General features: G+C 46.3%; 1 protein-coding gene across 4 annotated transcripts in view; it reads right to left on the bottom strand.

Annotated features, from left to right (window-relative positions):
- PCSK6 (proprotein convertase subtilisin/kexin type 6) overlaps nt 1-15,581 on the bottom strand; it is a 179,203-nt gene that overhangs the window by 106,733 nt on the left and 56,889 nt on the right. For all 4 annotated transcript variants that reach the window (XM_026510261.4, XM_048221121.2, XM_057303755.1 and 1 more), the window contains 4 exons: nt 11,231-11,341; nt 10,610-10,753; nt 9,349-9,425; nt 7,022-7,110 (listed from right to left, as the gene is read on the bottom strand). In XM_026510261.4, the coding sequence (XP_026366046.3) occupies nt 7,022-7,110; nt 9,349-9,425; nt 10,610-10,753; nt 11,231-11,341 (421 nt within the window). The remainder of the gene's footprint in view (nt 1-7,021; nt 7,111-9,348; nt 9,426-10,609; nt 10,754-11,230; nt 11,342-15,581) is intronic.

Here is a 15,581-nt window from a genome sequence, read left to right as displayed (position 1 = left end):
AAATGAAAAGTTAAATATGATTAGAAAGGAATACAGAAGTCAGCAACTAGAAATCCAATATATGTATAAGTGGTACGCACCAAGAATAGAACTGCATATATGGAACCCAAAATATTCAAAACAATAATAGAAGAAAATTTGCCTGAAATAAAATACCCAGATCTTTTCAAGTGTATTGAATCCCAAGAAGAGCTGCTATAGAATAATCCTCACCCACAGGTGGCCCAGCAAATCTACTGGACTTCATGTTTAAAGGAAGAATTCTACATAAGCCAAAAAGTCAAGTCACCTACAAGGGGAAAAAAATCAGGTTGACCTCAAACTTTTCCAAGCAACAGTGAATCCAGGGGACAAACAAGGTGATGTTTGCTAAGTTTTGTAAGGATATAACAGATAACACAGATCTAATTCAAGTGTAAAGGCAACCTTTGGACATTCTCAAAGATGAAAGAACTAGGAAAATACAGCACCTGTTAGCCTTTCCTGAAGAAAATTCCTCAGTGATGAAATCCAGTGAACTAAGAGATGAATTAAAATAAATAACTTGAGAATAGAAAAGCTGTACTGAAAACGATGGTGGTGAACCAAGGCTAAGTAAGTGTGAGAATCATAGTGACAGATGATTACCATTGAACCCTGACAATGTAACGACAAAGACAAAAATCTGAAATCAAGGTGTGAGGGTGAAAAGGTGCTAATTATCTAATGATCCACTATGGGGAACATGTAATTAAAAAAAAAAAAAGTAACCCTAGACTCTTAAAGATTTTCATAATCTTGGGGGTGTGTGTGGTTTTTTTTTTTTTAATAACCTTAGAGGAGTATTTGAGAAAATATTTCATCATAGTGAAATGTTTATGTGAAGCCCAGCAATCCCTCATTTCAAGTTAAGTTTGTTTTTCTTCTGTTAAATTCACATAAGTCAAATTAGACATTAAAAAAGTAACCTTGGCCTCTGAAAGATTTTCACAATCTTGGGATTTGTTTTGTTTTTAATAACCTTAAAGGGCTATTTGAGAATATATTTCATTACAATGAAATATTTATGTGATGTTCAGCAATGTCTTCATTTCAAGTCAAGTTTCTTTTTCTTGTTACATTCACATAAATCAAATTAAGCATAAAACTAAACATTAAACAAATATATAAAGTTTAAATATAAAATTAAATCTGGAGTTCAGCAGTTATTCAGTTTGATTCAATTTCTCATGTTAAGTTTGCATAAAATTAAGCTTAATATATTTTACTGAAAACAAGTATGATCAAATGTCAATGAAATAATAGCCATCCATCCACCCATCCATCTATCCACCCACCCATTCACCCATCCATTCATCCATCCATCCATCCATCCATCCATCCATCCATCCATCCATCCATCTGTATATATGGTTTAAAGATTTCTGTTAAAGAGTACATGTAAAGAGCTGGGGCCAGAGCCAGGTTGGTTTGATCTTGTGGCAAATTACTTTAACCTCTCTGGCCCTGATCACTAAAATGGGGATAAGAACAGCATCTATAACATAGTGTTTTATGGAGGTTATATAAGAATACATAAACAGACCTTAGATCAGTGCCTATTAACTGGCAAACATTTAGTAAGTACTGGTTATTCTTATTTTCACCAGGATCTAGATATTTTACCTTCTTCTCTGTACTCCTCCATACTTTGATAAATCATTGCATGTATTTTGGAGCTATCCTGACTTACTAGTAATGTTCCAGCAAGAATATTACTTTAAAGATAGGATTTGGACAGTTCTACTAATTCTTTCATTTGATTTAATTATTTTAATGCAATAGAACATATAAGAAATTACAAATTTACAGAGCAAGTGTGTAGAAAAAAATTACTCCATTTGTATAAATATGTAATCGAATTTTTAGGAGCCCATCTGTGGTGATTTTAAACCATAGCCACAAATTCTTTGACACTTTTCCATTCAAAAGGTGCAGCCTAATTTCTCTCCCCTTGAGTGTTTGTTAGACTTAATGATCCATTTCTCTGAAGTAATGGTACATGACTTCTAAGAGTAGGTCATAAACATTGCTGCTTCTTTCTTCTCTCTCTTGAATCACCTTAAATGAAAGAAGTTAGCTACCAATAAGGGTGCCTGGGTGGCTCAGTGGGTTAAGCGGCTGCCTTCAGCTCAGGTCATGATCCCAGGGTCCAAGAATCAAGCCCCACATCAGGCTCCCTGCTTGATGGGCACCTGCTTTACCCTCTCCACTGCTTGTGCATGCACTCTCTCTCTCTCTCTCTCTTTCTCAAGTAGGTAAATAAAATCTTTTTTTTTTTTTTAAAGGAAGTTAGCTACCATGTTATGGTGATGCTCTAAGAACCCTCTGGAGAGCTGCACGTGGTGAGGAATCAAAGAAGAAGGACTTCTGCCACCAGCCAGCAAGGAATGGAGGATTCCAGCCAATAGCCAAATAAGTGACCCATCTTGGAAGTGGATCCTCCAGCCCCAGTCAAGCGTTCAGACTACAGTCACAGCCAACAGCTTGACTGCAACCTTATGAGTGACCCTGCCACTATCTCTGCTAGATAACAAATGCTTGTTGGTTAAGCAGCTACATTTTGCAGTAACTGTCATGCAGCAATAATACATAATATATCATCTATTCAATAAAGAAATATAAACCACAAATTTTAGTTCTAATAACAGCAGAGTAGATTCTATCATGCTAACTCCTCTAAAAAATAATAATGATAAATTCTCAACAAAAGATTTATTAAATAGGAACACAACTTTTTAAGGGCATTGGAAAGCAATAAGAAGAAGGCAGAGGCAGGCAGGGGATTCAGTTCCTGAAAGAAGGGAAGCATACTGGGTATGATGCAAGTTTAAATAACTTTCCTCTGAACTCCCTAATTCTCTTGGTATAGAGGGGCAAGAACTCAAGCAGAAAAGTGCAATCTCATTCTCCTGGGAAGTTATGGGATGGAGTTTGGGACTGCTAGAGCAGCTGGAAATTGAGATAAATCCCAGAAAGGAGAGAGCCACAGAAGAGGACATATAAACTCCCCTCAAACACTTGGCTGACCCCTGAACTAAACATATTTGGGCAAGACTCTAAGAAGTTCAGGAGGAAAAGACCAGCTGGAGGCCGAATGAGCTGAGTGGATATTTCGGCTGCTGCCCATTGCAGGGGAGCCAGTCTGGAGTTTGACTCTGCCAAGTTAGAGGTCTTGGTAAACATTTCGATCTTTCCACTGAGATGCCAAAAGGGTCACGATCCAAAAGTAAAGACCGTGTGATTGGGATAGAGAATCTAGGGGCAAATCAGAAAGAGACCAACCATAAAAAAATGAATAATCAAACCTCCATATGTTCAAATTGAACTGACTGCTAGAACAAAATTCAACAGCATTCAAAGATCACAGAATCCAGGGTCTCTACAATGTAGCACAACAATGTCTAGTTTACAGCAAAAATTTACCAGCCATGTGCAAAGAAACAGGAGTATGTGACCCATTGTAAAAAGAAAAATCAATCATTAGAAACACTCAGAAATGACCTAGATATTGGAATTAGTACAAGTCTTTAAAGTAACTCTTACAATTATGTTAAAGAATCCAAAACAAAAGATAAAAATAATGGGTGAAGAGAAGAATCTCAGGAAAGACCTAGAAACAGTAAAAAAAAAAATGTCAAGTGGAAATCACTAGACCGAAATGCCGACATCTAAAAGTCAAAAAAAAAAAAAAAATCTTTGGATGGAATTAACAACAGATTGGACACAACAAAAGAAAGTATTAATGGACCAGAAGACATCCTATAATTTGAAGCACACAGAGGAAAAAAGGACTTAAAAGAATGAATACAGCCTCAATAACCTGTAAGGTATATGAAGTACTCTAACAACTACAACTGGTGCCCAAAGAGAGGAGAGAGAAAATAGAGTTGAAAAAAAATTAAAACAAATACTAACAGAAATTTTACCACATTTGACTTAGACCAAAAAATAAGAACAAGCCACTAGGAAGCCAAGTAAACCCCAAGCTAGATAAACATGAAGAAAATTACATCAAAGGACATTATAGTCACAGGCAAAGCACAGATAGAAAAAAAGAAATCACATTATGTAAACGGGGAACAACAATAAGGATTGTAAATGACTCATCACCAGAAACAACGGATAAGAGAAGAAAATTTTTAAAGTGTTGAAAGAAAAACAGTTCACATTAGAATTCTATGTTCAGCAAAATTTCTTTCAAAATTGAGGATGAAATCAAGACACTTTCAGATAAATGCTGAGATAAATTGTCATCAGTACATCTGCACTTCAAAAAATATGAAAAAAAATTCTCAGGCTAAAGAAAAATTGAAACCACATAGAAATCTGAAGCTGGAAAGTAAGGATGAGCACTGGGAATGGTAAATATGTAGGTAAATATATTCCTTTCCATTAATATTTTAAAGTCAACTTTTTAAAGCAAGAATAACAATGGCTATGGGTTTACAACATATGAAGTAAAACATAAAAACAACAGCATGAAGCATGAGATTAAGTGTGAATTCAAATACTCTGTTTTAGGTTCATATCTAATACATGAAATAGTATAAGTGTGATTCCAGATAGATTGGAAAAAGTTAGGAGATATACTTTAATCTCTTCAACAACAGCTAAAAAAAAAAAATTAAAGTGTAAGCTCATGGTCAGTTCCATGGGCATCTCAGAAAAATTCTGCTGTGTGTTAGCACACGCAGAGAGGGAGGCTATGTTAGGGGTGTCGAAGGTTGCCCTGTCCAGGGCTGGGCTTGAAGGAAGAAGGGGTGACTGCCTGTGTGGCAGGGCTGGAGCTGTGTACAAGCATCTTTGGAGGCACAGCTGTTACAGGTCCCCTGGGTCAATGCCAGCCTCCAACACCACACTTGCCTCTCCATGGCCAGCCCCACCCTAGGGTCCCTAACCCTATGTGGCATGCCTCCATGCTGTGAATCCTATTTTTCCCTCAGCACTTTCTCTGTTCCCAGTCAAATTCTCTCATGTTGAGCTCATGCTACGTGCTCATGCTTCCACCCTCACCGAGTGCTCGCCCTGCCATACTTGGGACCCCCTGTCTGCCTCCGTCATTTCAGCATTTGATCTGGTACTATCTTTCGTGTTTGCACTGTTCATCCCAAAGACATGTGGAGCTCCTAGAAGGTCCCAGATTGTGTCTCTCTTATCCTTATTCTTCCCCTCAGTGGCTAGCACAGTATTATATGTACAGTTCATACTCAAAGATATTAAATGCATTAATTAGAAAATATTCCTGTTCCCAAGCCCTGGTCATGGAAGTGATCTCCTCAGAATTCAGGAAACTGGGGTATATAATTTTGCACAGAGTATAGAGTGAGAACCTTTCTCTGGAGGTTCTTTACCTCCATAACTCCACTGGCTGCTCATCACAGCCCACAACGTGGGGGTTACCTACCTGCCTGACTCCAGAACCCTCTAAACCAGCACTTCTCAAAACAGTCATTTGTTGTCACACCCTCTAGGGGTGTTGATACAATGTAGATCTTGACTTACTAGGTCTGGGACAAGGGCTATGGTTTTCTGCACTTTTAACAGCTCCCAGACAATGTCAGTGCTGCCGGTCCAGGGTCTTTGGGGAACAGGGCTCAGACAATCCCAAAGGAGGTGTGTACCCCTCACTAAAGGCAACACAAATTACTTTTATTCTGCCTCTGACTTTCAGCAGGAGGGATGGAGTTGCTCGGAGACCCCCTGCACACTTAGCTCTCAGCCAATGCTTTCCACACATAGCGTCTTACTTCATTGTCGTAACAGACCCAGGGAGTCAGCTGAATTATTGCCATTCTTCCTCCACAGATGAAGGAACCGAGGCTCAGAGAGGTTATGTTGATTATCCAAGGACACACAGCTAGCAGGTGGTGGAACTGGGATTGTAACCCAGGTCAGAGTGCTCCTACAGTTTACGGAGAGACTTCTTAGGGGTATTTATTCATCAAAACCTCCAGGGTGATCCAGGGAACCCATGGCCCAACCTCTCCACCCATGCAGCTCATGGTAGACCTGATGGGCTACGGTCACCCTGGCAAAGGCAAAGCCGCAGGGAAGGCAGTGCCCTGGGAAGGCGGCATCCTAGCATGCCCATTGAGTGAGCAGGAACACCTCCAAACAGAGAGAGTCCCAAGTGAACACAGGGGTGCCCAAAGCCATCTGGATGCTCAAGGACCATTCCTGCCCATGGCATGCACCTTCTCAGCTACCGGCCCAACGGAAGGCTCCTAATTGACACTTTGGAGTACCTGTTAATTGCCAGTTTGGATTATCAAACTGCCAGGCTCGGATGGGGAAGGAAGACATGGGACCCTTTGCTCTAAAGCCTTCTCCTAGCAAGGGAAGCCTGACTCATAAATGGAGAAGCTAAACAGGAGAGGCAGAAACACCTGAGGTCAGGTCAGGACCCGGTCCCTCACCTACTGTGGTAAACAAGCTGGGGGGTTGGGGGCCAGGGTGGGCACGGAGCCAAAAGGAGAGGCGGGAAGAGGCTTTGGGGTGATGGGAGGGAATGCTGCAAGCCCAGGCCTAAACTGGGAAGACCACATGGGACTGGGGGACACTACGACAAAGGTCCCTTGGCTAAAGCTGAGGAGCAGGGGCTGGAGAAGTGGGCCAGCAGACTGGAGCAGGGACTTGCACTGTGGAAGTGACAAGGAGACCCCGCGGGGCTGTGAGCAGAAGGGAACCAACGCGGCCTTTCCAGAGGGGCAGTCTGGTTGACAGTGGTGAGTCAGACTAGCAGGGCCAGAAAAGAGAAAGGGGTGCCTTCCTGATGGCTTTTCGGGCAACACAGGGAGCAATGGCTCTGCCTCGAGGCCCCGGTCATGGGGTGCTGGCTGCCTGGCTGTGGCAAACAGGGCACCAGGCTTCAGGCCCGAAGAGTCTGACACGGGGGGCAGAGGCCAGCAGAGGCGAAGCTGCTGAGCCTGGCGGGCCGGGACAGGCTGGCACCCCTGCGGCGGGCCCCGAAGCTCCCGGGCTGCGCACCCCCGGACCTTACCTCCTATTTTGGCATTGTATGCTATGCCCACGATGCAGTACGAGTTGTTGGCTGAAGCGGCGACCTCTCCGGCGCAACGAGTACCATGTCTGCAGCAAAGCAGAAAACGAAGTTAGGGCTCGGCCCGGCCATCCGTAGTGGCTCCAGTGCCTTGCTCAGCTCTCCTACGAGGACAGTCAGTTAGCCCGAAGTCCGGAGGTGACACAAAAGCCTATGTCCTGCCGCCCATCTCATCGCCACCGCTCCCCGGCCGGCCGGCTCCTCCAGGAGGGAGCCTCAGGCCTGGCTTTGCCCAGCCCTGGGCAGCCGTGCACCTGCCGCACCCCACAGAGGCAGGCCGACGAGGCCTTCCGGCCACACTGCACAGCGTGAGCACCCCATAAGCCCAGGACGGAGTGAGGGCTTCTGCTGGGGCTTCCCTCCTCCCGAGCTGTGCATTCACGGGACTGACAGCACATTGCCTGGCTCGTTACAGGTGCAGCGCAGACATCTGTGGGGCTGACAGGATGGAAGGGAGAACTAATGGGTCCCCTGTGCACCTGCCACCCCCATGCTCACCTTGGGACAGCCCTCCCATCACCTCCACGGCCGCTTAAGCAGGAGCCGAGGAAGAACGCTCTAAATTGGAACACTCGACAACGGCGGAGGGAGTAGGAAGAAATTACCAGAAAAACAAATTGCTTTCCTCAGTAATGACCCCATTTTCCAACATGCCGCATCGAGGCAATTCCTCTAGCAGAGGCCAAAATATGGGCACGTTTAAACACCCCATCTTTGAGAAGAGTCCACGGGGATTAGAATCATTGATTTAAATTTAAAACCACCTTTAAAAATAGTCCTGGGTCTGTGTGCTAGCCCTCTGGAAGGGGGTCCTCCATCCTTCTGCAGACCTTGGGCAGCACCCCGCCACCCCAGCCAGGGCTGTTCCGTGTCACAGAGCTCCACGTCTCACCCAGATTCAAGCCTGCCCTTCACGGGTCACTGCATCCTGTCTGGATCATTCCTCCCTGCCCCCTGGATGTGTGGCTGGGAAATGAGGCACCCTGCACCCCAGGCGTGCTCAAGGCTGAGCAAGAAGGGCACCTCGGGACGTGACCTTGGGATGTGAGGCAGGGAAGCAGCCCTCAGGGCTGGGGCCTTGGCGGGCTCCAGGGAGCTCTGAGCTCTGTTGTGTTGAACACATCAGCCTGGCCCAGCCTCCCTGCACAGCACGGCGTGAGCATCAGTGTTTGAACCTCACCATGGAATCTGCAGAAAAGGAAAATACTAGATGGGAGGGAGAAGGCACCTTGGCAAGCGTGTATCAGCCGGGAGACGGGAGACGGAAGAAAGGGCTTTTGTTCTCTTCCTCTAAATATTTCTGGAGGAATGGTAAGAGCTCAGGGCATGGGGCATGTCAACAGAGAAAAGGCAAGCAGGACAAAGCGAAGGAACTCCCAGGGCCAGGCTTGCAAAGCTGGACTCGACCCCCCAGGGCTGTCGCTTACAGCACACTAATCACCTAATCTCTCCAGACCCCACTGCCTTTGTTTGCAAGGTGATGACAACAACTATCTAGACTGCACCCCCACGCTTTCTTTACCTGTCCGCTCACCCCTCCCACAGCCCTGGGAGGTAGGGAGCATCACCTCCAGGGGCAAGAGTGTAAGACTGAAACAGAGCCACACAGCCAGGGACGGCAGGGAGGGATTTGAACCCAGGTTTACCCAACATCACTCGTGCCCCTTCTACCTCTCTCATCGACATGTTATTGACAGAGACATCGACGGAGACAAGAAGGCTCAGGCATGTGACCTCTGGGCTCAAATAGGCCAAACCGCGTTTTGTTTTTTTTTTTTAAGAGTTTATTCATTTGAGAGAGAGAGAGAGCGCATGCGCATGAGCTCGGGGTGGGGGGCGGAGTGGCAGAGGGAGAAGCAGACTTCCCACTGAGCAGGGAGCCTGACACAGGGCTCAATCCCAGGACCCTGAGATCATAACCTGAGCTGAAGGCAGACGCTTAACTGTCTGAGCCACCTAGGCGCCCCCAAACTGCTGTCTTAACAGAGCTGGTCATGAAGACAGGGTTGGAAACAGGAACAATGTTGGTCAACATTGGTTTCTAGCTGACCAGCTGAGGTGACGCCCCCAAGGAAGAGGCGAAATCCACAGAGACTCTTTTACACCTGAAGGGCTGTGCCGGACTGGCTTCTGCCTCCTGGGTAAGCCCCAGACACCGGCCAGGCAGCCCCATCACCCTTCTGGAATCCCTACTGGGGGCCAGTTCAATAGTGATTCTGCAGGGAGAGGGACAGGGAAGCAAGGAAACAGGAGACAAAGTGACATACTTATTTTCATTGCTGGCATCATAGCGTGGAGACGGGTCATAATCATTTCCGTTGACATCATAGCTTGCGTAGGAATCCTAAGAAAGGAATCTCAGTGACTGAAGAGAAACAGCACAGCATGCTTTAAAATGATTTTTATGCCTCTATTAGAAAGTAGAGAAATACATACACTTGGTACTCCCTATAACTATCATCTTATATACATTTTTATCGTGGTAAAATACACCCAACAAAATGTACCCTCCTAACCATTTTAAAGTATAAAGTTCAATGGCATGAAGTACATGCACACTGTTGTGCAACCATCACCACCCTCCATCCCCAGACCTCTTCATCTTGCAAAACTGATACCCTGCACCCTTCAGACGCTAACTCCCCGCTCCCCACTCCCCCAGCTCCTGGCAACCCCCACTCTGCTTTCTGTCTCTGAGAGCTTGCTCTCGGTGCCTCCTCTAAGCGCAATCATACAGCATTTGGGCTTTTTCGTGATTGGCTTCTTCCACTTCCTGTCCTCAAGGCTCACCCGTGTTGTAATATGTGTCAGAATGTCCTTCATCTTAGATTTCTAATGTTCTCGTGTCTTTGTCCATATGCTCATAATCATGGTATCCATATCCTTTCACATCCTCCTTTTAAAACACATCAGAAAAGCTCTCCCGGGTTGTTGGCTTCAAAACTGTCATTTTTTAAGGGCCGCATAATTGTTTCTCAAACAGACACGACCTGGTTGAACTTAACTGTTGTTAGGCACGCAGGCTGGCTGGAATATTGAATACCTTCATCCTATGCACTATGTGACAGATTCTCTTCTTCACACTTACAGAGACATCCAATCCTCGCGATAACCTGATGACATACCATTTTACAGATGGTGACCCTGAGGCCCAGAAGTGAAGCAACTTGCCTGAGGTCTCAGGGTTAGTGAGCTGAGGAGCCGGAATAGAAACCCAGGCAGTGGGATCCAGAGCCCAGGCTTTAACCGTGCCATGTGTCACGCTGTTCGCGTTAGTCCGATGACCATCTCCACACGCGTTTCTGAACTCTCTAGCACTCCTCAATCCTCTGAACCAATCCTTCTGGGCAACCCCCGGTTCCAGGACGGCAGAGGGAACCCTCCCCATCATGGTTTTCTGTATTATTGAATATAATGGTGGGGGTGGGATCGGTGAGGGAGAAATGGCACCTTACCGTTTTTAAAATTTTTATTTATTGAATGACTAGCGTGGTTGAATATCTTTGCACGTTCCTAGGCTTGACTTACGTAGTTTGGGGCCAGGTCGGGGTGATTCCGCTCTATGCCATCATCAAGGATGGTGACCACCACGTTTTTCCCAGTGTAGCCCTTCTTCCACGCTGCCTGGACGTTCATTTCTGATCGGCAGCGGCTATTCTTGTCACCGCAATGCTGTATGCACAGAAGACACAGAGCCCCCCCAGCACGGACTCCTTGCGGCCACACCGTGGCGTAAGATGGACACGTCATACCATGTAAACCCAGCAGGGATGTTCCTACGTGTGCAAGTAAATAAGGAGGAAACACTTCCCCATGCCCTACAGAGCAGACAACCTCTTTTCACACCCATTTCCAGGAGGAGTAAATGTGAAGTGCTCCCCGTGTTCACTGTTTACTTAGTCCAAAGCTTGCATGAAATCACTCCCCTGCTCAAAGACTCTCCCACCACTCCCCCTGGGGACATCATTTTTAAAACTTTCACAAGAAAGTTTGTGCTACACAGCATTGAAGTAGGGGTCTCACACTGAGAGGAAGTGTGTCTTTTTCAAGCTTTGTCGTGAGAATTGAGGTTTGCTGGGAGAAATTAACCCATCTCGGCAACACCGCAGTGCAAATGCCCGGGGGCAGCGAGGCCCACACCTTACTCACCATGTACCACATGTTGGACCAGATGGGGTCGTTGAAATAGAGGGCCTGAGGGTCGCTTCGCACCTGTCTCTTCACCCTGCGTTTAACTTCTTGTTGTTGGAGCCATTTCACCTGGTAGGGAGAAATGCAGTTATTATTTATTTTAGAGAGGATCTCATGATTGTCTGTAGCCTCTCTTGTAGGTGCTACAAGTGTCCCTTTTCATGAATATCTGTGTCACAGGAGTCTGGGATGGTAAATACTAAGGAGACATTTTCACTTCAAAATGACCACATTTGAAATATGAGAACTCGTTTGTGTATGTGGCAGGGGAAATAAGTTTTGAAATCATTCTACTAAAAAAAAGAGAGAGAGAGAGAGAGAGAGCTTGTGAAGTTGCCAGTAAATTGTCTGGTGACTCTTGTCCCGAACATGAAGGAAATACATTGTGAGATGGAAAGAGTGTGAAGAGGGGAGAAATGGATCAAACCGTTACTGGAAGTTGGAAGCAAGATGTTCTATGGAGAGGACAGAAATCAGTAAATTACAGTAATCCATACATTGGAATTTTTAGCAGCCACTAGAAACATGGTACCAAAATAAGCACAGAGAAAAATCTAGAAAGAGATATGGCAAAATATCAATAGCTGCAATTCTTTGGTGGTGACATTGCTAATTTAAAATTTCAAAATTATTTTCAGGGTCTTATAAATTTTCAGTTGGCATGATCTGCCATCACAACCAAGGAAAATAGTTGGAGAGGGAGTATACATGATATTTAAGAGTAGGAATCCAGGAGTCTAGCTGCCCAGACTCAAAACCTAGCCCCACACTCAACCAGCTGTATGACTAAGAGTGGTCCAATAACCTCCCTGGCCTCAGTTTGCTCATCCGTGCAAAGGGCACCATCGTGGGTTGTCATGGCGTATGAACTGGTGTATATAAAGCACTCACTTCAGAGTGTGTGTGTGTGTGTGTGTGTGTGTGTGTGTGTGTGTGTAAGAGTTTTTTAAGGTAGAAGACATTTGTTTTGTTTTGTTTTATTTTTCCTTTTAAAAGATCATGGGGAAAAGAATTCCCACGCCCTGAAGCAAAGCATCTTCTTGCTGCCGTGGTCCCACCTGATTCAGCGATGGCTCTCTCTGGGGCTTAGTCTGGCGCTGGGGTGGAGATGAGGGGATGAGGGCACTGAGGCTCTACTTTAGGGAGTCTGTGCCTAGGTGGGGGCCCTCACCAAGCAGCCCAGAGTGTGATGCGGGCTCTGAAGTAGCAGACAGGTAGGGAAGATGGAGCGAGGAGGAGAAGGAGGGGGGGATGGGAGCCTCAAGGGCGGGGGCAGCGGGGGCCCAGGGTGACCTGGATGCCAGGCAAGGCTGGTGACCTCAGGCTCAGACCCAAGGCTGGCACAGCCACCTTGGGAGCCACCCGAGGCAACTCTGGAAGGGAATAAAATGCACCCAAGGGCAGAGGGGTAAGATGTCTTCCCTCAGACCTCTCTTGGCCTCAACTTCCCCACACTGTCCTGAAGGGGATAAGCAGAACAGCCCCACACACAGCCTCATATTTAAGGTGGGGATTGATCTGAAAGGCAACACTGGTCAACAGGACAAAATGCTTAGAAAGGAGAATTACAGCCTGTCCTACCACCGATGTGCTTTATTCCTCAAACACCAGGAGACAGACCAGTTCCTCAGAAACACCACAACAGTTCAAAAACAATTTGGGCTAGGCACTAAACCTAACCTCGGCCCCAAGTCCTAGATAATATATAATTGCCATGGATAGATACTTCCATGGAAAATGAAACTATACAATGAGATATTTTGTTCACAATACCCTCTGATGGCATTTTGCAACTTCCCCCATAAATCACTGCCTGAACCAGAAAGGTTCATTGGTATAAAACACTTAAGACAATATTTCCTAATGTGCTAAACATCTTAATTACAAAATAGAGTGTTACATGTACCACTAATGGCTCCAAGCTCCCCGGATGTTCCCAATCCATCTTGCCCCGCTGATTCACCACCCATCTTACTAGCATCCGGCACCTTCTGACTACCGTGGACACCAGGCCCCACTTCCAGCTACAGAGCGGAAGGAGGTGAACTCTCCTCTTCCAAGCCCAAGTGGGTGACTCCCCCAAATCAGGGAGCCCAAATCAGAGAGGAGACATGGGAAGGCATGTTGTCAGAAGTCACTAAATATTCCCCTAGGGGGATGAAAGAGTGTGGGCACCCTGGCCCCGAGTCATGGCTGGACTCTGGGTAAAAACCCACCATTAACACGGAGTTCTGAGGTGGGCTATCATGGCACGGGTCCACGGCACAGTTTGGGGCCTCTCCCTCTAGCATGGTCTCAGGGGCAGCCCTCTCTCCTGCAACAGGTCATTATAAGTCCTCGACAACCAGCTGTTAGGCCAATGGAACCAAATATAACAAATTATTTAGATGGAATCACAGGTGACCTCACTGTCACAGGCTGATTGGGCCAGTGGTCTCTGGGTCTGGGCTTGCTTGCCATTTTCTTTCTCTGGGTTCCAGTGACTGCCTTGTTTCTCAGCCAAGTACAGGGAAGCACAGGGGAGCCTAGACTCCTGCGTCTTGTCATGTGCCTGGTTGACCTGCCCTGATTTCTCTGGAAGGTACGGCCCCTGGGGTTGCTTATTCAGTTGCTTGCTTGACAAAGTTGCGTTGAGTCTTACAGTGTGTATGATGCCTGAATACGACTGCGTCCCATCCAGGACCCAGGCACCCTCTGCTGCACCCCCAGCTCAGATACAGGGCTCTGCAGATGCCGCTCAGGCCGGGACCTAGGAGCCACCTGGTGTGTCCAGGAAGGTCACAGGTGCTAAGGACCCAAAACCACGTGACTGGAACTTTAGCTCTCCCATCCAATAGTATCTGCACCTGTCTTTGCTAAGGGGGGGACCCTCCCACATGCACGTCTGAGGGTCTTCACTCATGAACAGTGATGTGATTTATGAGAGAGGGATACGTGGTTTAAGATCTCCAAGGACCTATCACTCATGGAATGATTCTTCTGCAGACCTTGAGAACATATAGGGCAAAACACTGAAGTGGTCATGATGGTGGGCATCAAGGCTGGGAGGGAGACCCGACAGGCTATTTTCCTTGACACATGTGATTATCTTTATTAGAAAAGGCAACCTAGGATCCTTTGTGGGGTTTCAAGTATTCTTCACACTATTTCTCTGGCAGTTTACCTGGATTAGCCCTTTACATTGAAGATTTACTCATGGTCTATCCAGATTCCTCAACTTCCCGGGGAGGCTTTCAGACTTTCTCTTGGTGAAAAATGCAGGGGAGGAGACAGTCGTACACATGAGCTACCTTTCAAGGCCACAGACAGAGAACTCAGAAAGTAAGTCCTAAACTCAAGTAAGCCTGCAAAGGAGTGGGCCTGGAGCATAATAAAATACATTTATTACGTATTATTTACGTATTTATTTATGAAGACAATGGATCGCACATCAAACCTTCAGATCACTGGATTGAAGGAAGGGAGAATATTGAGCACAAGAAAGTGTCCGCTCATTCTACTTCACTCCCCATAAGCTTTTTTTTTTTAAAGATTTTATTTACTTACTTATTTTAGAGAGAGAGAGAGGGAGGGCAGAGGAAGAGGGAGAGAGAGAATCTCAAGCAGAGACTCCACACTGAGCACGGAGCCCGATGTGGGGCTCGATCCCACTACCCTGAGATCATGACCTGAGCTGAAATCAAAGAGTTGGATGCTCAACCGACTGAGGTCCTACCCAGGTGCCCTCCATAGGTTTTATAGTAGGCTGATGGTGGCCTCCCAAAAAGTATGTCCACCCAGGAGTAACGAAGTTAAGGCTCTCCAGATGAGATCACCCTGGATTATGTGGTTGTGCCCTAAATTCCAATGACACATGTCCCCATACAAGAAGGCAGGAGGACAAGCCCTTGGGAAGACAGAGACAGAAGCAGAGACGGGAGGGACGCAGCCACAAGGCAAGGAACGCCTGGAGCCACCAGAAGCTGGAAGAGGCCAGGAGAAATTCTCAGCTGGAGACCTGGGAGCAGCTACTGCCCTGTGGATACCTTGATTCCAGACTTCCACACTTCAGGACTGTGAGATCATCCATATCTATTATTTCAAGCCGCCCAGTGTGTGGCCATTTGTTACAGCTGCCCTTAGAGAGTAATACAGGCTTAAATAGTGGCCTTAATCAGGGCTGAGATTTTTAAATGTTTAAGAATCCATGAGGCTGTCCTGCTAAAGGAGGATCTGGGATTCCCAGCTCGGCCAGACCTCCCCTCTCATCGCTGGTGACGAGAACATATAGGACCCCAGAGGAGGGGCCACGGTGGCTGAGGCTACCCCG

The sequence above is a fragment of the Ursus arctos genome, unplaced genomic scaffold, assembly GCF_023065955.2.
Source record: "Ursus arctos isolate Adak ecotype North America unplaced genomic scaffold, UrsArc2.0 scaffold_28, whole genome shotgun sequence".
Lineage (NCBI taxonomy): Eukaryota > Metazoa > Chordata > Mammalia > Carnivora > Ursidae > Ursus > Ursus arctos.
This window is presented reverse-complemented; position numbering and strand designations above follow the sequence as displayed.